Consider the following 26630-nt stretch of genomic DNA (forward strand, 5'->3'; position numbering starts at 1 on the left):
CAATCTGGTTGTTCGCAGGCATCAACGTGGTTTTTTTTTTTTTTTTTTTTTTTTTTTTTTTTTTTCGAGACAGGGTTTCTCTGTGTAGCTTTGCGCCTTTCCTGGGACTCACTTGGTAGCCCAGGCTGGCCTGGCTCTGCCTCCCGAGTGCTGGGATTAAAGGCGTGGGCCACCACCGCCTTACTTTTTAAATGAAGAGAGGGGAAGTGGGAGGGAACTCAGGTCAGGTCCCACCCACGCTGTGGCTGCACTCTGGGGGCGATGGTTACTTGATTCAGTCCATTCTTCCAACACGTGTTTACAGAGTCCCTATATGTGCTTCAGATAGAGAGAAAAAACGCTGCTGTCCCCAGGACCACAACAGCTCAGAAGAGCATTGAGGGAAGGCTGGGCAATTCCCAAGTCCTCTGAATCATCGACAGTCATGCCTAGGTTATCTCATGTTCCCCAACGCTGTGGCTAAGTGGCGACATTTACAGGGACCCTCCAGCTTTATTTCATTCGGTTATTCTAAAAAGCCAGAAGTCCTGGTATAGTCAGTGTACTTTTGCCCAACTCGGCCAGGTCTACCAGAAGTTACTAGGATCCCTGCCTATCCACAGCTCAGTGTTGACTGTTACTTTAAGTTCCTTTCCGGACAGTCTAGCCATCACGGCTCTGCCAAGGTACCCCGGGCATCTTTCCTGCTGGCCCATCGGAACCCAGGCTGCATCTCTCCGGCGCAGTCATCTCCAGCTCAAAATGATTAAACCTGGGCCAGCTATTTTTATTTAGTCCTCTAAAAATAGCTACCAGTCAGTCTTGGCTGGAAGTCACCACCCCCTCCACCCCTGCGCTCTTCAAGTGTGCACACCAGAACGCCAGAAGGCTTTTGCCCTGACGTTGGCTTCCCAGTCATTGGCATTTGGGGGTACAGCTGGATCCACCCTGACAGTGTGGTGTTTTCAGACGGAGTCTTTTAGGGAGCTCTAAAGGTGCATTCACTGTGGAAGTCTCAACCTAGAACTCACGTGCCCAAAGACTTCTAGGCTGCAGGCAAAACCCTTGAGGGCCCTAAAGCGAAGCCGACCACCAGGTCTGCTCCAGGGTCGGTGTTCGGCAAGAGGGGGCGAACTGAGAGGTGAAGAGGTAGCAGTTAGGAGTTGGGGTGAGCACCCAGTCCCGAACTGGCTTCTCCAGGCGGGAAGAGTGTGGACCTGGATCGAGGACCCTCCAACAGTGTCTGAATGAAGACCTAACCTCCTATTTCCACCCCGCCCTCCGGTGTGGCCACTTTTGATCCCGCCCCAGACAAAGCCAATCCAACTCCTGCAGGATGAATAAGGGGATCAGGTTGCTCTCTCGGCTTCCCCCACCCCCTCACCGCGGCTCCCCTTCCCCACGTGACTCTCTGGAATCTTTGCCAAAGCTCGGAGTCTCTGAGTCCATTTTCACACCCAGCAAAGGAGGGAGGTAGGAGGCGAGAGAGGCCGGAGGAAGGCGGAGCGTGTGTGCCTCAAATGCTGGGATCCACTCGGGGACTTATCTTGTGCATTTCCAGGCCCCTCATCTGAGGAGCATTGAGTTCGGGGTCTTTTCCAGCCTCTCTCTTTCCTCGGTGCATCTACAATTATGGCTCCACCTCCACTTGGGTAATCGCACCTCCACCCTGCGGGGCTGCTCGGGGCTGCACGGTGCGGAGGTGGGCGTCGGTGTGGAGCAAGCCGCGCCCCTCTGCACTCCTCCTCCAGGCGAGGGGCGGGGGAGAGAAAGTGGCAGCAGCGCCCCCCACGCCTTCGGTGTGGAGCTCTGGCCTGCAGCAGCCGAGCGGCGCGGTGCGGCTGCAGCGCCCCGGAGTCCCGGAGCTCCCGCAGGGCCGCACAAAGTTTGCAGCCAGCAGCCCTGCGCGGCCGAGCTCCCTGAGCGCTGCAGTGGCCCGGCCCGGCGCGTTCGCCGCGACCCCCTCGGCCGACAGCACGCCGACAGACGGGGGGCGTGCCGAGAGAACTTTGAAAAGCTGCGGAGGAGGAACCTGCGCCTGCATCTCGCCAGTCGGGGGACCTCTGGAGGAGCTGGTCTAGCCCGAGGGAATGCTGCGAGATCCCAGCAGCCGCTGACCCGCAACTTTCCAGCTAGACTTGGCGGCGGGCTGTGCTTTGCCTGGTTCTCGCAGGCTCGGCTCACGGTGGTGGCTGATCGGCTGGCTGGAGAGCCGGGTGAGCCTCGGGGCTGAGGGTTGCCCTGGGCGGCGGCGGCGGCATCCTTCTCGGGTCCATCCCCCAAGCTCGGCTCCCGGCGGAGCAGCCCGCCGCCTTTCCCCACTGTCTGCGCCCGCGTCCCGGCTCCCGGCGCCGGCGCAGCCTGGGCTTTGGCCGAGAGCAGGTTCTTGGATGCTGAAGGCTGGGCTCCTCCTGCGAGAGTGCCGCGGCGGCGATGAGTGTCCTCAAAGCGTGGCTCGGGGTGGCCCTAGCGCTGGCGGAATTTGCAGTATTGCCTCATTGCGAAGGTAAGGTAAAAAGCGCGGTGCCGAGTGTGTGTGTGTGTGTGTGTGTGTGTGTGTGTGTGTGTGTGTGTGTGTGTGTGTGTGTGTGGTGTTCCTTCGTGCCGTTTAAAACACTCAGCGGGGTTTTTGAGTGTTGTGGGTTGGGTGGAAGTTTCTGATTTGGGGCGAGGGGCGGACATGGAGTGGGTTTTCCTCTCTCCTGAAATCCCCACTCCTGGTTTCTCTTGAGGTAAAAAAAAAAAAAAAAAAAAAAATCACAGCCCGCCACGGCTTCCTCTCTGCTTTTTGGGGGTGGATGGGTGGCCTTTTGAGGTGACATTTCTGGAAGTGGATCTTCCTTCCGCTTCTACCCTAACCCCTGAAGGAAAAGCAACTACGTGGAGCCTATAGATGAGGAGCGAACAGTTGATCTCACTCCTCTGAAACGTAAAATCCTCACCCCAGCTCCGTCGTTCTTACTGCCCTCCGCTCCCCAAATAAGTCTCCCCACTTAAGATTTTATAAGTAGGGGGTTAGAGTGTTTTGGATGTAGACGATTCAGTTGCTCTGAAATAAATCTTCCTCGGTACCGAAAACACGAGGCTGCCTGCTTCTCTAGGGGGGAAAAAGTGGTTAATAAGAGTGTGGGCTCTTCTCTTCTCCCGGGGTTCTCATGGGGGGGGGGGCTCCAACCCACTTCCCCAAGAGCTGGGGGAGAGAAAGGAGACTTGGGTGTTGTCACCAGGATAGCACACGCAATCTGGGCTCAGATAATAAATCAGTAAGAGTTGGGGCGCGGGGAGAGGGGGGGCGCTGACATGCTGAGTCTGGCGTGGCACCGCTCCTCTCCACCCCCAGGCCCCCTGGCGCGCCTCTCACCTGCTCAGAGCCGCGGGGACAGTGTCAGGGTTAGCACTCAGGGAGGGGGAAGGGAGTGGCGGGCTGGGAGGGGGCGACTTCATCCACGGCTGGGCTCTCCCGGCTCCATTCATTATTCATCCAGCTGCAGGAAGAGTTCACCTGCCCAGTTGCAAATCCTCTAGGCGGTGTTCTGCCCGCGTCGCCTTCCCCGCACCTTCGGCGCGGAATTGGGGGGCGGCTGGAGGTCGCAGGAGGACAAAAACCTCAGGTGGGCTTCCGGTCTCCAGAGCGGTGGCGCCTCTCTTCCTTACCACCTTTCTCTTAGCAAGCGGGCTGGCCTCGGGAATCCACGCTCAGACTTTCCTCCCCACAGGTTAAGGCGCCACCTTCTCACATGGTCGTGGAAATGATGTCAAAAGGATGCTATTCCCTGGAAAAGCACGCCAGGGGGCTGTGCCGCCCTTTTCAAACTGTGGGGCAACCTGTTTAAAAAAAAAAAAAAAGAATTGTGTATATACACGTGTGCAGACTTATAAAAAAAAAACTTGGAAAATTTAATTATAGTAATTAACCAGATGGGAGAGTCAGCCCAGGCTCCCCAAACTTCAACTTAGGACTTCGAAAAATTACAGTTTCACTTGGTGGCAGTTTCTTATTTAAAAATTATATCCCAACGACACAGAAAACATGCTATCACTCCTGGATTGCTCACCAGGGGGCAGTTGGAACAATGCTGTTTCTCAGAAGCAAACCTCTTGAAATGACAAAAGCCATTATTATTAAGAGGCTATGGGGCATGCTCTTTGGAGGGTCGGTAGATAGAGCTGGCAAAGTTTATGAACTGCCGGGGTGAGTGTGTGTGTGTGTGTGTGTGTGTGTGTGAATCCTTCAAGGATTCTTGGAGAACTTTGCATCTTATTTCTTTACCCACCTTCAGAACATTCTGCATGAGTGCACACATTAGATCCTAGACTGCAAGATGTCTGAGAGTTCTCAGCCAATCCATGCTTAGCTCAGAATGAAGGAACACAGATATCTACTGAACACATCATTTCCTTGCACTGTGCTAAGCATTTTACATACTTTAGCTCATTTAATTTATTTATTTGTGTGATAATGGTCTCACTCACAGATCATCTGTCGTCTGGTAAGGCCTTCGCTCTGAGCCAGTCAAAGCTTTCTTTTTCTTTAAAACGAAGAGACTGCCACCAGATGCCTTTAATCCCAGCACTTCAGAGGCAGAGGCAGGTGGATCTCCTTGAGTTCCAGGCCAGCCTGGTCTAGAAAGCAAGTTCCAGGACAGCCAGGGCTACACAGAGAAACTGTCTTGAAAAAACAGAACCAACCAACCAACCAACCAACCAACCAATCAACCAAACCAAACCAAAAAACCAAATAACTCCCCCCCTCACCAAACCAAACAAAACAAAACAAATAACCCAAGAGACTGAGAAGGACAACATATGGCCCTTAGAGATTTCCCTAAATGATAATTGTGATACTGACCCAGGGGAAGATTTTTTAAAACAGGCACCTACGTATGTCTTGCTAGAGGGATCATATAGTCACATTTTGTCCTGCCAGCTTATGGAAGAATTTATTGTTTGTTTGTTTTTCTTAGCCAACAACAGAGAATGCTCATGGTACTCCAGTTAATTCTTCCCACAGTGATAGTTGCTATAGTGAGTCCTTCCTCACTGGCCTGGGAGCTTAGGGCTGCTCCAGCAATTCCCGTGTCTCCAGCTCCTATTAATGCAGTGTGACCTCAAGAGCTGCAGGGATTACCAAACAACATTCTTCTCAATTAATTTAAATAGATCAGCCTCCATGATTAAGTGACTGGCCTTGAATGAACTAGCTAACTAAATGAGGAAGGTACTCTGTGGTGGGAGCTTTAAATATGTTTTCTAATTATATAAAAAAGAGAGAGACTGGGGTTAGGGCTACAGATCAGTGATAGAGCTTTTTGCTCAAGGTCCTGGGTTCAATACCCAGCATGACAAGACAACAGAAACAAACAGAAGATTTTGATGAGGTTTTCAGGTTCTAAATTTTTATCTTAAGTATCAAGAGAAAGATGAATTTACCTACCTACCTACCCACCTATTTATTTATTTATTTATTTATTTATTGGTTTTTCAAGACAGGGTTTCTCTGTGTAGTTTTGGTGCCTGTCCTGGATCTCAGTCTGTAGCCCAGGCTGGCCTCAAGCTTACACAGATCCGCCTGCCTCTGCCTCCCGAGTGCTGGAATTAAAGGCGTGTGCCAACACCTCCTGGCAGAAAGATGAGTTTTTATAGCCAAGTTGTTGGTCATGTTATTGTATATCACCTCAAGATTGCTAAGCTGGGGTTGGAGAGGTGGCTCAGAGGTTAAGGGCACTGGCTGCTCTTCCAGAGGTCCTGAGTTCAATTCCCAGCAACCACATGGTGGCTCACAACCATCTGTAATGAGATCTGGTCCCCTCTTCTAGCCTGCAAGTCTATATGTAGTCAGAACACTGTATAGATAATAAATAAATAAATCTTTAAAAAAATCCTAAAAAATATTTAAAAAAAAGATAGCTGATAGACTGTGATTTGAGGGATTAATAATGTCATGAAGGCACAGGGAAGCTTCAAACATGGCTGCTTCCTGAGTCAGAAAAACTGCAACCCCGTTTCCTGGAGACCCATCTTGACTTGTGACACATGGGAGTTCTGTGAGTTTCAGCACATAGACAGCTGGTGTGGAATTGGGAAACACTCTTGGAGACCTGAACCCTAGTGTATGTCCCACCCCTTGACCTTAGCTAATCCCACAGGCTCCCTGCTTTCTCCTGTACCTACTATTAACAGATTGCAAAGGACTATTTGACGGAGGTTTTGTTTTATTTACAGGTATATCAGCAGATGTGGTTCTGTGTTTGGCCAGAGAGCTCCTTTGATCAGGCATTTAATGCTTAAAACTCAGTGTCAGAGAAGGACCGCATTGGCTTCTTCGTTGACGCAAACATCTCCCTCCATCTCTGATTCTGCAAACCTTCATGGAGAGCTCTTACACCCTGTTAGGTGTGGTGGGAGCTGGGAATTGTGACACCATAGGGAACAAAGGAGATTACATATCCCCAAATTTATGATACTGATAAAATAGGGGCAGGGCTCTGAGAACATGTGGCCCTTCTCGGGTTTCTCAGGACTGAGATTTTACAGGCTCCAGGTGATTGATCCTGACCGCAGCTTTTGGTTTTCATCACTAGTAGATATAAATAGGCGATGTATCATCATAGGTTCTTGTTTCTAATATACGGCATTTCCACTCCCCTGTGGGATTAGATTTTGAGTATCGCCTTCCCCATGGACATCCTGGAGTGGGGCCACAGCCATCTATATTCACTGTTACGGACTTGGGTGGCAACCTCACTCAATTTTACTCAGGCACGAGTCCTCATAAAACACTCTCCACCACATGGCTCAGAAGAGGGGAGGGACCACCATGCGGCAGAGCTAGAGCCTCATGCCAGATCTTGTGGTAGTCCAGAAGCGGATGCCCATTTTTGTTTTACTGCTCTATTAATTGATCTAAATCCTGAGAGTAATCACGTCACGAGCCATCCTGTCAGTCCAGAAATGATTCTATTTTAATTATTCCACCACGTGCCCAGGCATAGCTGAATTATAACACAACATAAAGTGTGAACATTTGAATGCCAACTTGTGGCTGCTTGATCTTAACGAGTCCTCTCTTGGTGATACCCCGAGTGCTGGCTAGTTTTACGTCAACTTGAAACAAGCTAGAGTTATCTGAAAGGCGGAAACCTCAGTCAAGAAAATGCTGTAAGATCTGGCTGGCTGTCAGTCATTTTCTCAATTAGCAACCAATAGGGGAGGGCCCAGCCCATTTGTGGGTGGTGCCACACCTGGGCTGGCGGCCCTGGGTCCAATAAGAAAGCAGGTTGAGCAAGCCATGAGGAGTAAGCCAGTAAGCAGTTCCCTCCATGGCCTCTGCCTCAGCTGCTGCCTCCAGGTTCCTGCCCTGCTTGAGTTCCTGCCCTGACTTCACTCTCTTTCCTCCCCACGTTACTTTGATCATGGTGTTTCATCAGAGCAATAGTCACCCTAACTAGAACATCCTACTGTCCAAATCTCTTACCTTTTTTTTTGTTTTTTTGTTTTTTTGGTTTTTCCACCACCTGACCCAAATCTCTTGTCTTAATGGTTCTATGTGCCATGGTTTCTCTGGACCTGTGTGTCTGTGTTGTGTGGTAGACCTTTCCTGGAATACACAACACACACCTTTATAACTACTTAGTCCAAATAGTGAGTCCATGACAGACCAAAGTAGGACACTACCGAAGTGCAAGTTGGTAGACCGGTGACTTTTTTTTTTGGGTTACTTACCTGACTGTAGGTGAGGGGTTACTTAACAGGAGCAGAAGTGACTCAAAGACAGCTGCATCACCAAGCCCACCCCAGCTGGGAACCTGGTGCACGCTACACAGCCTGCAAACGGCGTAAGAGGTCGTAAAGTGTCCTTTCCCGGTGGCTCAATTGAGTCCTTTGTAGGCAGTTCAGTTGGTCTTTGTGTCTTCTAGGCAGCATGCCTCTGCTTCTTCCAGGCTCCTTGGCAGGTCTCTGCTTCTCCTTTATCATTTGGCTTCTCTGGGAATGACTCTCAGCAGTCTTTACTCTTGATACACTTGTGGTGAGAAGGGGACCTAGTGAATCTGGTCAGCTTCAGGGACTTCCTGAAGCTATTTTGAGTTTACTTCCTGTCTTTAGGAGTGCCCCTTGCATTATTTTATTTCCCCATGGAACATCCTGATGTTTCGCCTTCCTGTAAACATCCCATCTAAGAATTTCCCTGGAAGATGCAAAGTTTTCATCAAGGAGGAAACTGGCACACAAAGTCTGACATTTTGTGTATGTTGGATTTACCTAATTGACTCAGATGCCAGCCACAATCTTTGTGGCTAATATAGTTTTGGGATGGAAGCATGTTACCAATTATATCTCAAAATCTCTCTAAAAGTATTAAACTTTCTATTGGTGCCTCATAAAGGATTATTATATTAAATTATTATACATTATAATCTCCAAGAGACTTCAGGCAAGGGACCCTTTCTGACTTTTATTTTATGCAGGTAATATTTTGCATATGTGAATCACAGGAAATAAACTGAGTAGCCAGGGAGGAGAACAGCCCAGACTCAGGATAGAGATTTACCTCATGGTGCTCTGTGTGTATGTAATGGGAATACCCCTCACTGTAGAGATTAAGATGCTGGTGTCTCAGCCGTAGTCCATGCCCTGAAACTAGAGATGGCCTTAGCTTGAGAATCCAGCTCCAACTGTGCCCTATGCCCAGGTTTTCCTGAAAAGAAAACCTGCTTTTCCTTCTCTACCATTTCTAATAGTTCATCTAAAGCTGTAGGTTTTCTGAAGTTCATCTAAACCCATTAAGTCCAAACCACAGCGCAGTTCGAGTACCCCTTAAGAAAAAAACGTAGTGAGCGGAGGGAGAAGCTATGTTTCCCACATGATGTGACTGGTTGGAATGAAGGCCTCTCTGCCTTTCTTGTACCAGGAGATGCACCCAGCACTCACTGCCAGAAAACATCCCAGCTTCATCTGTTGGTGGGTGTGCAGCCTGCCATAGTGTGGGAGAAATACGCTCGCTCTGGATGGCCTCGTCTGGCTTTGGGTGATGATGAATGTTTGATGGGACTCGGCATCATACTGGAATGCCTTCTTTTCTCCAGAGAGTAGAAATGAGGTTTTGGAAAGTGTGTTAATGGAGACTCATGCGGGCGGCTGCCTTCCGGGTAGCACTGTTCGTTTTAGGGAAGCCCTCGGAGGTTTGGCAAAGCTAATTTCCTTTGGAATTGCACATTGTGGAGTAACCCACATGAAGTTATTTCTTTTTCTAATGATAGAGTTTATCAACTCCATATTGTTCAACGTGGGTCTGCCCCAGATGCTTGGCTTAAACAAGGACAAATGTGGGGTCATTCTCCATCATGTTTTCACGTTGCCGTGAGTTCATAGGGTCTATCCGGACTTCCCCAAATGGGCTTTGCTGTGGATGTTTGCTTATTTCTTAAACTGGATTTCTTTACAAGCCTGGAACACAATGTTGATTTTGCAAGTCAACATTGTGGTGGCGAGAGCTGAAATTCCAGTCCCATGGCCTGTAATGGTGTGCTGGCCAGTGACGGACAGTGTACGCATTGGCTCTGGGAGGCTGTGCTGCCCAGGCGTGTCCTGGTGTTTTAGTTTGTGTCATTGGACTCTGTGATGACATGATGACAAGATGTCACGTGACAATGAAACTGCCCAATGATGCATCTCTTGGAAAGTTGCCCTATATGACTGTTTGGGAGGATGCTCTTGTTCTAAAGGGTCAGTATTGTCTTTTTTCCTCTAAAAGTTGAAATCTGTTAGATTGTTTTAAAGATTACACACAGTTGAAAACATCATGGCACTATAAGTACATATAATTTTGTCTGTCGACTAAAAGAAAACCTGAATATGTCACAGATATTTAATTGTTTAGCCATTAAGAGATTAATAGTCTGAAAAAAAATTCAATTTTGTTAAGTTGTACCTAAGTGGTGATTATCTTCATTATAATTTTAAAAACATCATTGTAATTTTTAAGCATGAGAAATAAGTAAATGTGTGTTTAAATAACTTGGAAAGTGAATCGTAGGCATGAAAGTGGAGGGTGACTGTTTGGGAAGAAAACGGGACCCGTGGGAGGAGGGTGGGTGAGAGAGGGGAGTAGGGGGGCGAATATGATCAGGGTATGTAATATGCACACGTAAAAATACCATCTTGAAGCCCATTATTTTGAGTAGTGAATATGGTGCTGATAAAAATGTAAAGCTGTATTGTTTGTTGGGGAAAACAGCTCCTTTGGTAAAGTGTTTGTCATGCCCACATGAGGACCCGGGTTCAATCCCCAGGACCCACTAATGCAGTCCCAGTGCCACGGAGTCAGCCACCCAGCCATGCCTGCTTGTGAGGTCCAGTCAGTGAGAGACTCTGTTTTAAAACACAACATAGAAAAGTACCCATGTAATGATACCTACACCTGAAGGTGACCCGTGAGCTCCACATGCACACATATGTATCTCATCACACACACACACACACACACACACACACACACACACACACACACACACAACACAAATGATTTAAAAACTAAATTGTTGAGGAATGTATTTCTTCCAGATACACAAGATTGTTTAATGTTTATACACACCCATATATCTCCTTTCTTATGCCATATTATAGGTTGAAATACTATCTTCAGGACAAAATTTCTTAAAAATAGGTCAGTCAAGATGAATTTTTCCTCAAGGTTTTATCTCAAGTTTTTCTTATTTGAATGTCAAGGACATAAAAATCATCTCAGCAAGTTTACCCATAGAGATCTTTCTTTCAAACCCAAGTGTAAATAGTCATCTCGTTTTCTTTATAGATCGTTGGTTCTGTGTTTGACAGGGAAGGCAGGCCAGCTGTTTGTTGGGAAGGTAGCCTCTTTAGGATCTGTGGAGATCAGCACTGTCATAAACCTGGCCGTCCCTCCTTGGAAACCACCCGTGCCCTGTTGGGACCTGCTTCCCCGTCTTGTGTCTGCACTCTGCCTTCTATTTTGTGTCTCATTGGCTGCGAGACTAGCTGGCAGGGTGCTGCACACCACTTCCAGGTCCCAGGACACCTGTTGTGCTGTGCAGAAATCACCGGAGAAGGTGTGTGTTCTTCTGAAGACCAGGATTGCAGTTTTATGCTGCTCTGAAGCATAAAACTTACAAGTTCATTCTCTGTTATGCTAGCTGCTCAGAACATAAGCACCCCGCGTCCAGTTCTGCCCTCTGCTGCGTTTAGAACGGATTATCTCTTTTCTTTTTTCATTTGGTGTCTAATGACTGGAAAACACAAAGATGTATCGCTTCATAAGCAGCACATCAAGGAAAAACATGGAGTGAGGAGAGTTCCAGAGGTCAGGGGCTCACTGGAAGGGTGCTTCTCAAATAGCTTCCATCTCTGCTGTCCCACACCATGGCTTACCCTCCCCAGTGAAGAACAAACTGTATGAAAGGCGTGGAATAAGGTGTTTTTGTGTTTATATAGTAACCTAGTGAATCCCCATTATGTGGACAGGTGGGGAACAAGTTCAAAGACATAGAGGCATTCCCTTTCCTGAGCATGTGTACAGGGATGAAGAGGGAGAGGCACCTTTTTCCGTCACATGCAGGGGTGGATATGGTTACAGGCCTACAATCCCACCTCTCCAGAAGCTGAGGCGAGAGGATTGCAAGTTGTAGGCCAATTTGGGCTACATAGGGAAACCTTGTTTCAAAACAAACAAACATTAACCAATCAGCCAAGCAACCAACCAAGCAAACAGTAACAACAAATACAAATAGAACACCACAAGAATGGATTCGCCAAAAATAACTGAGGCACGAAGGGCTATGAGTTCAAAGGAGAAGAAATGCTATCCTGCCCAAGGATGGGATCAAGTTCAAGAGCCCCGAAGAGACCAAACGCATCTCCATAGGAACTGAAAATGGAAGAAACTTTGAGACATGAAAATTATTATGAAATAAATTGGCTCCTTGAGTTGATCTGGAGAATTTATGTAGGAAAGTATGGAAGAGAGGCTTTGATAAATAAATTCAGAGTGGATTATGGAAGCTTTTGTGACAGATTGCACAGATAATAGCATTGTATTATATATACTATGCCACTACAAATACATTTATTTTATTAAAATATCGTCCTACCACTTCCCTCCACTCCCTCAAATTCCTGGCTTCTTGTTTTTTAAAATCATTACTATCACACACACATACACACACACACACACACACACACACACACACACACACACACACACACACTACTAAATCTGCTCAGTGTTGCTTGCATGAACATGATTTCAGGGCTGATCACTTGGTAGTGGATAACCACTTAGGGGGCTCCTCCCTGACAGAAGACCCCTTCTACTCTTAGCATCCTTTGGATGCCTATAGTTCTTTGTCAAGGGGCGGGGCCCCTGAGAGTCCCCATTTCCTTGTTAGAATGTCTATTGACGTTGTCCTTGTTCAGGTCTTTAGGCAGCCATATTGTTGAGGTTTAAAGACATTTCTTTTAAAATCCAAATAATATGCTTTAATCTTGCACTGTGTCACGTGTTTGCAAGAGTCATTGATCTGATATAAGGGGTTATTTCCCCAGGGTAAGAACGTTCGAGCCTTTTAATCAAAGTAGTTCACTGGGTGTGATGGAGTTAAGAAATAAGCATGCTGGCTAGTGACTATTGGTTTGTTATGCATTGGTTTTGGTTTTTTTATTTTAATTCTTGGCTTTTTTTTCTCCCACAGGTGCTTGTCTCTATCAGGGCTCCTTGCTGGCGGTAGGTCATTCTTAATCTATTTCTTTTGGATGTAAGATGCTTAGCTGAGATAACTGAGTGACAGAGGTGATTGTGTCATTGTAAACTAATTTTCTTCATGGGTTGAGGAGTACTCCTCATCCTCATCCTCATCCGGGTACCATAGGGCTCCATCACTTAATAACCTTTGGAGAGTGAATTAGTTCCATTTGGATACTCAGGTATTGAATGAGAAGTCCCCCGCTCCCCGCCGCCATTTGCATTCGATGGCTGTCCTTTGTGTTCTTTCAGTCAGAGATAATTGGATCCCATCCTCTTGTCACATACAAACTAGGGCACAATTTGTTTGTATGCCTGTTACATTTGTTTCCGTCTTTAAAATAATGCTGTTATTACATTCAGTACAACGGAAGAGATTCTTGGTCAGTTCTCTGAATGATAAGCTTAAGTTTTTGGTAAACAGCAAACAAATTAGCATTTTTATCTCTGACCCTTTCCACACCGGGTAGGCAGAATTGATTTTGAATTTAATGTCAGAACGACTGGGGGGGGGGGGGAAAGCTGATGCAAGTCTCGTGTGTTCCTTTTCATTAATAATGTACTGTGGTGCATAACAGTGTGTAAAAGCCTTATTGAAAAGACTGTCTACACTCCATCAACTCTAATAAATGCTATGACAAGTCATTCTTCACCACTTTTTTAGTTTGGGTTTAATACATGCTGCAGTGAAGCAGCCTATGAAGGGTGGGAAGGATGTGCCCATCCCCCCCAGTCTGCTATTGATACATGGTGTGACTTTAGTTCATCATCTTCCATTATCCTGGTGCTAAAGTAGATGAGGGATAGCTGAGGTCTCCAGGAGTCTAGATAATTATAGATATTCCAAGTAGTAATTTCCAGTCTCGTCTTTATATGCTATAGTTGATGCTCTGAAGATTTATATACTTTTTTTCCTTCTTGATATTTTTCCCATTAACGAACTGGAAAAAGCTATTTTTTTTCTCTTTCTCATTCCATGCCCTAAAAGCAGAATTTTCATTCTGTTTGTTCTTTAATACATTTTAGAAATCATTCTGAAATCAAAGTCTGTCCTCAGTTTTGGGGAGTAATGCTATGTAGTGTAGACAAGTCAGTCAACTATATTAATACAAGGAAGCTGTTTACTGTATAGAGTGCTTCATACTTTTTCAATATATTTTCATAGCTATTGATTCATCTGATACTGAGGCCAGTGTAATATGCATGCTGTGTACCCCCCACCCCCACCCCAGTACAGGGTCTCATTAAGGAGCCTAGGGTGGCATTGAACTCATGATCTTGAATGCTGGGGGTGGTCCCCCAAGCCCAGAAAGCCCTCCTAATTTAATGGAGAATTGAAGAAGAGAGAAGGAGATGAAGAGATTGGCTAGACATCTTTGGCCATTGAAGGGTGGATGACATTAATTAATTAATCCATTCTTTCTGATTTTTACCACTATCTGAAGATGTATCTAGACATCTACACTAAGCTTTGCTGTGTGTACTCGAATAAAAAAACAAAAAAAAAATCAGATAATTGAGGGGGTCAGTTCTAAGCAGTTAAAAAACAAACACTTGCATTGAATGGATAACCTGGATCCACTCTGTGCACGTCCTGCTGGTCATGCCTACTAGGGTGTGCTTCCTGTACCAACTCACTTCTGAGTGCCCTCCAGGTGCCATCTTTGCTACCAAGACGCCACTGTCTGCTCCCCCACCTTCCTCTCACCCACAGTACTTGAAGTACTTAGTCTTGTCTTTCTGCAGTTCAGTCAGAGAGGTATAAGCTACTTAGCACAACAAAGACTGTCATCAAGCATTTACTTACTTAGTGCTGGTACCGGGCCTGCTGGTCCTGGTCCTGGAGAACACCGACGAACAGATGATAATCTCTGCCATCTTGAAGTTCGAATTGTATGTCAGGTATGCTGTCAAGAAATTGAACCAATAACAAAAGTAAAGAAGGGCAGGGTGGGAAGGTGGAAAAGCCTCATTGGGCGTCCATTATTTTAAATAGGATTTTAAAATGTGACACTTGAGCTAAGAGCCGGGAGAGGCCCCTCTAAGACTGGACCCTGTAGACATCTAGGAGAAGGACATTGTAGAGGGGTCAAGGTGAAGGGAAAGTGTGGGTCAGAATTCCCTTGGCTATTTCTCAGGTGCCTGGAGGCCAAACAGCTGATGCAGAGACCCAAGGAGAGGAACCCAGAAGGGTGGGCAGGGGACGGGGTGTCCAGCCTGGGCCTGGATTTTGCTTGTCCTTTCGGGAAGGTGGGTGAACCGTTACAAGTCCAGGGAAGGAAAATGACAAGGGGCTGACTTATCGTTTAATTAAACTGCTGGAATAGGAATGTAAAAAGAAATAGCACTCTTGTTTCTAGGGAAACAATGTGGACTACTTTAAAAAGACCGTGGAGGTGAGTCACTGAAAATTGCTGTCAAATCAAGTGTGAGAGAAGCAGATACAAAAGAGCGGGGGAAGCTGAAAACCTAGAGATTCTGCAGTTTGGTTTATTGGTAGCCACCTTGTGTTTTAATGATATTAAAATTCACAGCAGCTTTTGGGGTGTGTCTCAGAGGTTGATGGTTTGCCTGGAATGCACTAGGCCCTGGGTTTGATTCTCAATATCATGGGTTAAAAAAAAGAAGAAGAAAGAAGGGGAGAAGGGGGCAGGTGGGGAGGTGGGGAGAAATGGCAGATAATCTGTTGTGGTAATAGTTAATTACATCCTTTGTCACGAGTCCCTCTTCACTTGACCTAACGAAGACAGACTTGGCTCTTTTGCCAATGAAATTGGAGAATGAATATACATGAATGTATTTTGAATTTCCAGAGTCGAAGAGCAGTAGCCTCATCTATCAGTGTAGTATACTATTCTAGGAATCCCTAATTAAACAGTTCTTCTCCTCCTCGGTGAGAAGGCTTGTCCTGTAAAGCACATCCCACTCCGGAGCTAGCCCTGTGTGCGGTGGCTCAGCGATATCTTAGAATCCTACCCACATGCTCATTAGTTTAGAGCTGGAGATGATGTCAGGGACCCGGTTGTCTGAGGTTCCTGTTTTATGCCTGAGGGTGGTAGGACAGGAATGTGAAGTTCTTGGGGCTCATTCACGTGTCTAGTGGGCAACCAGGAGGAAGCCTGGTCAGCTTGAGAATGGCAATTGTCAACTTTATGCAAAAGACTTCGGTAAAAGTTGGAGAGGTGGCTCAGTGGTTAAGAACATGGACTGCTCTTCCAGAGGATCTGGGTTTGATTTCTGGTAACCCACACGATGGCTCACAACTGTCTGTAACTCCATTTCCAGGGGATCCAATGCCTTCTTCTGGTCTCTGCAGGAACTGTACACACATGATACACAGACTACCTGTAGACAAAACACTCCTATGTATGAGATAAATAAGTGAAGTTAAAAAGTAGAATTCAACAAAGTATCAGGTGCTTGGTAACATGGATTTTAGGCAGGTTTTAGGGGCTAGCTGTTAGTGTCTTGTGAAGCCACCTCTCACCGATATCCCCCTTTGCTCTCTTCACTGCTTAGGAGGCTGCCAAAGAGCAGGACATTCATGGCCCTGGTATGGGGTGGTGACCTGGTTTAAGTCCTTCCTGTTCTGCTACAGAGTGGCCCTGTGACCTTGGGCACATCATGAAACCCGCTCAGCTAGAAAGTCTATTGCCTACTATGTGGCATGGGGACAAAGGAGGCCCTTCGTGAAGCATTTTCAATGCAATAAAGAAGGCAGTGTGTGTGTGTGTGTGTGTGTGTGTGTGTGTGTGTGTGTGTGTGTGTGTGTGTGGTGGTGTGCCAACACAATGCCCAGCACATGTTTTTTTTGCCATTGCAAAATCCCCTTTCCTAACAAAGAAGAAAAGGGAAATGGGTGAGCGTTTACTGGTATTTAGGCCCTAAACCATCTCATCCGACATGCTGTTTCTCACAGCCAGGCTTGCCTCTGAGCGTGGTTGGCTGATTTTACCTTCAGTCCTGTCTGCCCAGCCCCCCCACCCCCTGTTACACCTGCCATGCGGTTGTCTCTGCCAGTCTTCCTCCCTGACCTCGTGGCAAAGCCAGCTGTCCCTGGCTAACCCCCTCCCATTGACTGACACTGTCCTGTGCTAGTGCATGCGCGTTAACTTTGTGACATGGTGGAAAAGCATTTAGAGACGCATTGTATTTCGATAGGCGCGCTATACTGTTCACAGGTATTGTGTGTATGGGGGGTGTTGACTCCATCTCGGCCGTGTCCGACTTCTGGGAACCATGCGGCCTCGCGGTGGCATTCCGGCGTGACTTGGTCCTGAGCCACGTGGAAGGCAGCGCTCAGCTGTGCTCTGGCTTCAGCTGTCCCCTTTCTTTCCCTCACCCCATTGCCCCTATTTTTATAGTCTTTCATTTGTCAAGTCAGAGATTGCCAGAAGGGAGAAGGAGGAATACCAAGAGAAACACCGAATACTCTATTTTGGGGTCTGTTTTAGGCTCCTCCATACTCATACGTTTTTAGACCCGCGGACTTCCACCAAGGTCAGCCCTGTGTAGGAAAGAGAGAGTTCCCTAGATCAGGGTCCATTAGGGGGAAGCAGTTCTGCCGCTCCCCACCGCAGGCAGGAGAAGAGGAATTCCCGCTTCAGTTTCTACGCGTCCGTATCCTCTGCTCTTCCTCGAGTAAACCGAATACAAAGAATTAGACTGTCTTGTGCTTTGTGCTGCTGCATTCGAACCCTTCTCCTTTGTAGATTCTTTGTCTTTCGTAAGTTCTTCCGGGGATGGGTGGTTTGATGGCTATCTGAGCCATTTTTCACTCTGTAAAGTGCATCTGAACTGCGGCCATCACAGAGTTGCTGGCAAGGTTAAAGGAGATTAACATGACCACTTAGCCCAAGATAGCTGGGTGTGATAATACATCGCCGCCATCGCTGTAAAATGGTTCTGGTGTGCAGAAGTGAACAGAACTGCTGTTCTTCTCCTGAGCAGATGTGCCAAATGTTGAGATCCTCTTCAGGCAACTGCTGACGAAGTGAATCATAAATCGTCAACTTTTGACAAATTTGAAAAAAGACATCAGGGACAATAAAAACGTGGCATGTGTGCTATGTATACTATAATACAGTGGACGGTCCTGAGTTTCAGAGTTTGAACCTTGGGACCGTAGCATACAAGCTGCATGGCCCCAGATAGATGACACTTTATCTGTGGTGCCTCAGCTTTGCCAGCGGTAAGGGGGTGATCCTCCTCATGGAAGGATTAACTGAGTGAGAACTTGTAGTAGAACCGCAGACTGACCTGACAAAGAGCAGCCATTCAGGTCATCCAGGTGACACCAGGGTACTGGAGTGGACCTGGCGTAGTGAGGGAGGCCAGTGGATCTTGGGTCAGGTCCTGGTGCTAGAGGAACAGCCATAGAGTGAGTCACTGGGGTGAAACCAAGCCTCAGTTTCTAATTTGTAGTTAGAGAGTTAGTAGACTGTCTTTAGGATTCCTTAATGCAGTGCTGACCGGATGAGAATGTTCTTGGCTGTATCCTCCACCAAAAAACTTCAGAGCCACATGTGGTTACTCAATGGACTTGCCGTGTGGCTCTACTGGACCCCAGGAACTGAGGTATAAGCTTCAATTAAATCTTTTTTTTTTTTTTTTTTTTGAGACAGGAGACAGGTCTTCTCTGTGTAGCCCTGACTGTCTTGGAACTTGCTCTGTAGCCCAGGCTGGCCTCAAACTCAGAGATCCATCTACCTCTGCCTTCTGAGTGCTGAGATTAAAGGTGTGCCCCACTACCACCCAGCAAGTTTTGACTACTTTTAATAAAAGGTTTATTTAAATTTTTTATTACATTATTATTTATTTATCTATTTGCTGTGTGTGTGTGTGTGTGTGTGTGTGTGTGTGTGTGTGTGTGTGTACATGCATGTGCATGTGTGTGTTCTGGATGCATACTTCCTGTACACTTTTACATCTGTTTGGTCAAAATATGGTCTACTCATTGGAGTGCTCTCCATTGTGCATAGCAGAGAAGAATGGAGACCCTTGGTTCTGCCTTGGAGGCCCAAGAAAAGCTACAGGAGACACAGGGTTCTTGGGTGCTGCAGGCTTGTTTGATGTACTCTGTAGCATGACGTTCTTTTATTTGGAACTGTAGCAGGAGAGGTGACCCTGGAGGCTTGAAGTCCCCATATTTCATTTGTATTTTTATCCATCAATGTGCTCAAAGATTCTCTGGAGAAGAGACACGAAAAAAGCTCCAGAACGTCCCCTGGTAGGTGCCCTAAGTCCCTCTAGCCTGAGAAATCTTGCTTAGTGGCTGAAGCTAAGACATCCTAGACTTTGCAGCAGGGGGGTGAATATGTGACATCCTAGGAATTTATTCAGAGGGGAAGCAATTTAGCCATTCCCCAGTTCCTTAATTTCCTGTAAGTATGTAAGGTAGTTTCCCATTACCTTTCTTCTGGGTGTTATAGGATATCTTTTTTTGTGGGGGGTCAACCTTACACAGGTTGGGGTCATCTGGGAAGAGAAACCTCATTGAGAAAATGCCTCTATCAGATCGGCCCGTGAACAAGCCTGTGGAGCATTTTCTTGGTTAATGATTGATGTGGGCAGGCTAAGCCTACCATGGACAGTGAACTCCCTGGGCAGGTGGTCTTGGGTTTTATCGGAATCCAAGCTGAGTAAGCCATGGGGGACAAGGCAGGAAGCCCGTCCTCTCTAGGTTTTGCTTCAGTTTTTACCTCCAGCTTTCCACCTTCTGTGGGTTTCTGCCTTGGCTTTCCTCTGTGATGGACTGTGCGCAGGACAGATAGACCCTTTCCTTTCCAAGTTGCACTTGGTCATGGTGTTTATCAGAGCAATAGCAAGCAAGCTAAGACACCCCTTTCCATTTATTTATATTTTTAACACAGTGCAATGTGCTCTGACATGGGAGGCCAGTCTTTAAGATGCATCTATATTATGATAGAAATTTAACCCCTCTGAAGTACAGTGCCACTGTGCTGGGTCCTGGCATACACATAAGGCTTGCTTAGCTTCCTGATTCCAGCTGGAGGTATTCAGGTCAAGACTAGACAAAATCAGGATGGAGTAGGGGATCTCTATTAACTGATTTCCAAGGGCTGCTCTAATCCAGGTTCTCAGGGTGTAGACTGAAGGTTAGAGCTGTGTATTTCCTACTAAGGATACTCCTTGAGAGGGTGAGAAAGCCCCTGGCTTAAGCATGCACTGTCTACCTGTCTACCTGTCTACCTGTCTACCTGTCTATCTATCTATCTATCTATCTATCTATCTATCTATCTATCTATCTATCTATCTATCTATCTACCTACCTGTCAGTCATCCACTTACCCATCCATCCATCCATCCATTCATCCATCCATCCATCCATCCATCCATCCATCCATCCATCCATCCATCAATCCATCTTGAGACAGGGTCTCATTATGTAGCCCTGGATGGCCTGGAACTCACGTAGATTCTCCTGCCTCTCCCCAAGAATTGAGAGTAGAGGCATGCACCACCATCCTAACTAGTATGCAATATTTTAAAGAGAATGTACCCTTGAGAGCCAGGTGGTGAGGAGTGGCCAGTCAGAGCTGCAGATGACGCTCTGTCCTCTCTGGGGCTTTGCATGTTGTACATCTTCATCAGAGGCGCTAGTTTCTTATTTGGGAATTGATGTCTTCTTAGAATAATTGTGTGTGAGAGGAATAATACAAGAAATTCTGTACTTTTATTGACAAATAATCCATATGCATTTTCATTCTTATTCATATTCTTGTTGGAGGAACAGATGTTTTAAATTAACAAACACATTTCTTATGCTTTGTTTGGAATGTAGAAGATGCAACTGAGTTTGGCAGCCATATTTACTCGCTCCAACTGTGTTATGTGTGATCATCTATCTCAATTTTCTGGCTAGTCCATACATGCCTACCACCCATTTTTATTTATTTTATTCAATGTTTGTGCTATTTTTTTCCTCAGAATTGCAGTCTAGTAGTTTGCTTTATTTCTTCTACATTTCTCTGTATAACTATAAAATATTTACATATGCATGTTTATTTTATACATAGTACATTTATGTATGCTTATGGTATATATGTGGCTAGTCCCTAGAAGAGAACTGCCACTCATTTGTGACAACTTATGATACTATCTTATTATAGTTTACTTACTCTTTCAAGTCTTTTGCTTACTAAAGGAAAGATAATATGTGAATATGTGAGTTTTGCAAGTGAGCTTATATTTTCTTGGGATTTGAATTGCAAATGTTTAAAGAAAAGTTGTCTTGAAATTTTTGAATGGATTGAGTTTTGTTTTTGTGATGGGAGGGACATTTATATATGAAATTGGCACAATATAACTTAGAAAAAAATCCTTGAGCAGTTCCATGTAAAATAAGTACACAGCTTCCAGTGTCCCAGCTGTGATCTTTCAGCGAGGAGGCTTTAGACTTCTGGTATTCCTAAGTTGGAGAGAAGGAAGAAGGGTAAGGCTCGTGAAGTAAGAAACAGCTGCTTGTTAGGATCTAAGAGACCCTTGAGTTTGGGCCATGACCTGTGTGTGCTTCCCCACCAGCTTCTGAGATTGGTGATGAAGGGAGTGTAATGCCACTCCTTTCCTCCAAAGGGAAATTGAATGGGCAGGGAAGGGTTGCATGGGAGAGCAGATTTCCTGACCTTTGTTTGTTACTCTCTTCACACGGTTTTGCACACAGAGAGCATGGGAGAATTATTAATGGAAAAATTAATATTCTTTGTTACACTTCTGGGGTTGACTTCCTGGGGGGAACCTTGCCTAAAGGATGTGAAATCAGGGCTAGAAGGAACTAGAAGTCAGTGCTAAGCAGCAACCCATACCCACACTTGCTGGGGTATGGACAGTAGTGGGATCCTGCCAGAGTACAAAGGCATCAGCTTCCTTGTGGTGGACTCTGTGACCGGATCTTTAAAGACTATACGATAAGAATTAAGGTGTTATGATGTGTAGTAGCAGACCTTGGGCCGATAGCCAACAGCTTCTTTCCCTTTTTTTCTGCTCACACAGCTCTGATTTTTTTTTTTTTAAATCAAGCCCTTCACTCCTTTGCTTGTTTATATCCTAGTTGTGAACTAAACAAGATCTTTCTATTCCCTTGGCAGGGATTAGTCGAAAACCTTATGTGTGAATGTCTGACTGAGTTGTGGCCAATGAGATGTGCAAAGAGGTCAGCTAAGACTGTTGGGTGTTTGGAAAGAGGCCCATACATAGTTTCCCCCTTCCCTACATCTGAACAAGTTAGAAATAAAGTAAAGGATAAATACAAAAGTCAAAGTATTACTCTAAGGACTTGGGGCAGTGCTAGAGGCCTTATTTTGCATGAGCAAATCCCTGGGTTTGAATCCCAAGCACTGCTAATAAATAAATATTGCCCTTTGTTTTTAATTAATACATATCTAAGTTGTAGGATAGAGCTTTAGTTCTCTTAGTCAGATGTAGGCATTCATAGGAGAGCTCTGATGGGCATTTTCCTTGTAGAAAGGCCATATAGACAAGAATCACTGCTTGGAGAAGCAAGGGAAAGATTCTTGTTGATAGATTTGCTTTCTGGGACAGGAAGGAAGACTGTAAATGGAGACTTTTTTCTGTTCTGCCTCATCCCTCAGCCGCTTCCAAATAATCACTCAGAGGTTTATATTAATTATGAATGCTTGGCTGATGGCTCAGGCTTATTACTAGCTAGCTCTTACATTTAAATTAACCTATTTTTCTTATCTATGCTTTGCCATGTGGTTCATGGCTCATTAGCTCATTTTCTTGGTGGCTAGTTAGCCTGCTCCGACTCCTCCCTTCCTTTTCCCAGAATTCTCCTAGTTTGGCTCTCGCACTCAATCTCTTCCTGTCCAGATATTGGCCAGTCAGCTTTATTATTAACAATAAGCATAATCCACGGCAGAGGACAGAGTTGCTAAACACATCAAGTTGTTCTTTTTGAGTTGACTGTTAGACAAGTCATGCTATCTTCCTCTGAAGGTAAGAACAGCCAGGAGCTACATGCTCATCCTCTGTGGGGGAAAATAAGAATCCTCAAGGGTAGGAAAAACTAAATATTTGCTAATGGGAAGTGTTGAAGGTTGGATTTTGAAGGCTGGATTGTTGGCATATGAAGACGTGATCTCTAGAGCTGCGGCTCCACTTTATAACTTAGCTAACACCCAAAGCTTGGTGGAAGAGACAATCGGACGAGTTTGGTTCCTCCAAGAACTTGGCTATTAATCTGAAGACTTAGCTAACACGGGGACTGGCTTTCCTGGGGAATTCTTATATGGACATATACATTCTCTCATTGTTTAAACCAATACAAATTGGCTTTTTGTTTTCTTCAGTGTTTGAACCAGTGCCCTATAATCAGATATTGAATGTAGTCTACAGTGCTTTGGAATAAGTATCAGTAAAAAAAGAATATAGCATCATGTTTAGGAGAGGAGTGTGAGTTTTTCCTCGACTCTTTGACCTTGGATCCATATTGTAGAGTTGTTGCAAAGATAAGTAAGATAATACATGGAAGTATCTGGGATATAGTCGGTGTGTGCCAGCTCCTAAAAATACTGTTCTCCAGGAGAAAACCACTTTTGATGTTGGTCTTGAAATGTGGGTCAGTGTTGACTTGGAGGAGTTGAGAGGGGGCTCTTAAGACCGAGGATCAGTGTGAGTACACACCTAAGTGGCAAAGGGAGCCTAGTTTGATTGAAGTGTGAGAAGCGATGGATAAATACTGAGGAGTCTGAAAACTCCAGCTCACATAGGCTTGGAATAAGGCATTTGAAGTGGAATTATGAATTCTAACTCTGTCTGACAAACTGATGAGATATCACAGCACCAGCCTCTGCTGTTCATTCTCTTCTCCTTTCCACTGGTGTCTGGATGTTGTTGCCCTGGAGAGCTTTGGAGAGGATGGAGATGGCCCTGTAGCTGATCAGCACCTTGTACAAGTGAGGTCGATTTACAGGCATTTCCTCACGTTGGTCAGTACTGCCAAGGCCATTGTCAGCTCATCAAAAGTAGGTTCCCCTGGTGTCAGGAGATACTCCCTGTTAATGGGCACTGATGCCCTCTGTAGTTTTACTGTCTATCATGATGTCCTTTCACGAAGGGGTCTTATAACCCTTTTCATTCTTCTTTAATCTAGTCTCATTTCTCATTCCTTTTTCACAATTGGCAAAGATTAAATTATGCTCCTGACAGTATTAAGATAAAGTACATGTTGTTGCATTCAAATTTCTTTTGAAATTAGATGGCTGATTCCATTATATAGACTACCCCAGAGACTGAGTATGGCTTTTCTCTCATGCTGGACAGTAGAACTAAGTATGCAATGGTTGCTTCTAGAATTTTCTCAGATTTTCCAATTCCTATATCTAAAATGTATTCCTTTTAGATGCAAGATCAAGTATCACCAGAAGCTTTAGGGATAGTAGGACCACTTGAAAAACGTGTCCTGCTAGAAAAGATTCTTAATAACCCTGGGACCTGGGGGAAGAAGAGAGGAAGATTTCATAGGCAGAGACAACGCAAGTGCATATGAAAAGGAGGGAAGCATATTAAACGGCCATTTTGGCAGCTACTTTAAAAGAGTCAAACAAGCTATTGAAGAAAAGACATCTTTTTATAGTTCTTACTCAATTTCATTGATGATTCTGGAGAAAAATTTTCAATAATTCCAGCCAGGATATAAGTATAAACTATAAGGAAAGAAGTAATGTAAGCACCTAAGCATGGATATTCCTATGAGATGTCTCCATACAAGCGTACTGGAATCAGAATATGGGAGCTGTCTTTAAGATCAGGATTTTCTTTTGTATTGTTAGTATATTACTGTTAAAGAGAATAACACTTAGATAAGTAGTGATGGTTTTGTTTGTAGTTAGCAGGGACAAGCCTTGAACCTCTTATGTTGTTGAGGGGGACCTCGGCCTCTGATCCTGCTGCCTCTACCTCACAAGTGCTGACACTATAGGCTTGCACCATCATGTGCATCTTTTCCGTGTGCTTCAGATCAAACCCAGGACTTCCTATGTGCTAGAGAAATGCTCTACCAATCAAGCCCCATTCCTGACCTTAACAGTAGTGTTCTTTAAAAACTAAAGCACAGGGCCTGGGGAGATGCTCGGTGGGTAAGAGCTCTTGCAGGGGACCTAAATTCAGTCCCCAGCATCCACACTGGGCAGCTCACGGCCACCTGGAATTCCAGAGGCACCTGCATGCACAAGGTATACATAAAAGTGTTACACATGAGTGAAAAAATAACTAAATTTTATTAAAGACCCAAACCATAGAATCCAGAGTACCAGTTTTGAGGGATGGAAGTTTCTTGACTGTTTATACAGGTGGAATAGCCTCTTGCTTTATTGATTATATTAAACAATGCAGGCTTTTCCTAAAGCAATGTAGAATGCACCGAAGAAAAGGAAAACTCCATTCACCTCAGTAATTTCACAAACAAAAGTAATTGACATTGAATATTAGACGACAATATTTTAGAACCTTTTTCTATGAATGTTTGTGCTTTGTGTGTTAAACAAAAAAATAATGATCACAATACATGTGCTTTTCCTGCCTGCTTTTAGATTTAATGTGATAGAATGGATTTCTTTTTAAGACTTGCCTCTTTTTCTAACACTTGTCTATTTGTACTGTGATCTTTCATTGACAGACTGTAAGATGCTTACCAGCTCCCATTGACTGGTATCATAGGAACCCATTAATTTAGGATTGTAAGTAACATCATGATAAAGTCTCTTAATGCTTCAATTATTGTTTGAGTCTGCATTCCTTAAGGATATAACATTTGAGGCACATGGTATATGTTTTTGAAAAGCATGTCTGTGTACACATTTAATACATAATTATCAACTTGTCCTTCTGTGGGAGCCCGTTCTCGGGTTCCTCGTATCAGCAGGTCCGAATAGAGGATGATCAGGACCACGGGCCTGAGTGCAGGTGTCTGAGATGGTCTGCACTTGGCTGTGCCGGGGGAGGAGGTCTTTTCCTCCACCCCTTGGCGTTTCTATAAAAACCCTGGGCCAGAGACAGTCGGGGCCCGTTGGAATAGGTTCCAGGCCCTCTCGAGGCTATCTTTTATTTTCTATCTGTTTATCTCCACAAGACTCACCACTATAAATCCTTCTATCTAATATTTCCTGCTGCTCGCACTCAAGAAAACTCTGGGAAGCTGTGGGGGTGCTGGGTAAATGTCCCACATCCTTCAAAAAGACCTGCTGATTCACATCGTCACAGATTTCTGTATCCCTCAATGTAAAGGTAAAACCAACACTCAGTTTTAGAATGATTGACTTTTAAGGAGGATGGAATAAAAGATGGTATTGACAAATTGGACAACATTTAAAAATATCAAGCTGTACAAAACTAAATAAGACCAGGAAAGTACAGGTTTTTGAAAGATGTAGTCTTATAAAGAATAACATAGCACTTAGAATTCATGCAACTATTTAAGAACATCAAACTTTAGAATCTAAACTGACTGAGAATAGAGAGTTCACATCAGTGACAATACAAATCAACAAGGGTCAAGCTTGGTGGCACACGCCTAGAATCTCAGTACTCAGGAGACTGAAGCAGGAAGACTGTGAGTTCTAGGCCAGCCTGGGACACAGAGTAACATCCTGTGAAAATAAATCACTATCATTGTTATTAATGATTAAATTAAAACTAAACCCACAATGAGATATTATCTTACACCTATTAGAACACAATTCAGTGGTCAAACTCAGTTTGGCTGTGACTCCTAAGAATTTTCTCTATGGAATTAAGAAAAATTGTATGTAAACAAGTTCTTTCTGGTATTATTTATATTATAAAGTAAGGAGGACCTAAATAGAAGAGTGGTTAAGTAAATCATCATAAATTAGCTTGACAC

General features: G+C 45.0%; 1 protein-coding gene across 1 annotated transcript in view; it reads left to right on the forward strand.

Annotated features, from left to right (window-relative positions):
• The first annotated feature begins 1428 nt into the window (after window positions 1-1428).
• Fras1 (Fraser extracellular matrix complex subunit 1) overlaps window positions 1429-26630 on the forward strand; it is a 420836-nt gene continuing 395634 nt past the window's right edge. Inside the window, exons 1-2 of the mRNA XM_006975359.4 lie at window positions 1429-2485; window positions 12699-12730. Of these exons, the coding sequence (XP_006975421.1) occupies window positions 2413-2485; window positions 12699-12730 (105 nt within the window). The 5' untranslated portion in view covers window positions 1429-2412. The remainder of the gene's footprint in view (window positions 2486-12698; window positions 12731-26630) is intronic.

This window comes from Peromyscus maniculatus, chromosome 10 (genome assembly GCF_049852395.1).
Source record: "Peromyscus maniculatus bairdii isolate BWxNUB_F1_BW_parent chromosome 10, HU_Pman_BW_mat_3.1, whole genome shotgun sequence".
Lineage (NCBI taxonomy): Eukaryota > Metazoa > Chordata > Mammalia > Rodentia > Cricetidae > Peromyscus > Peromyscus maniculatus.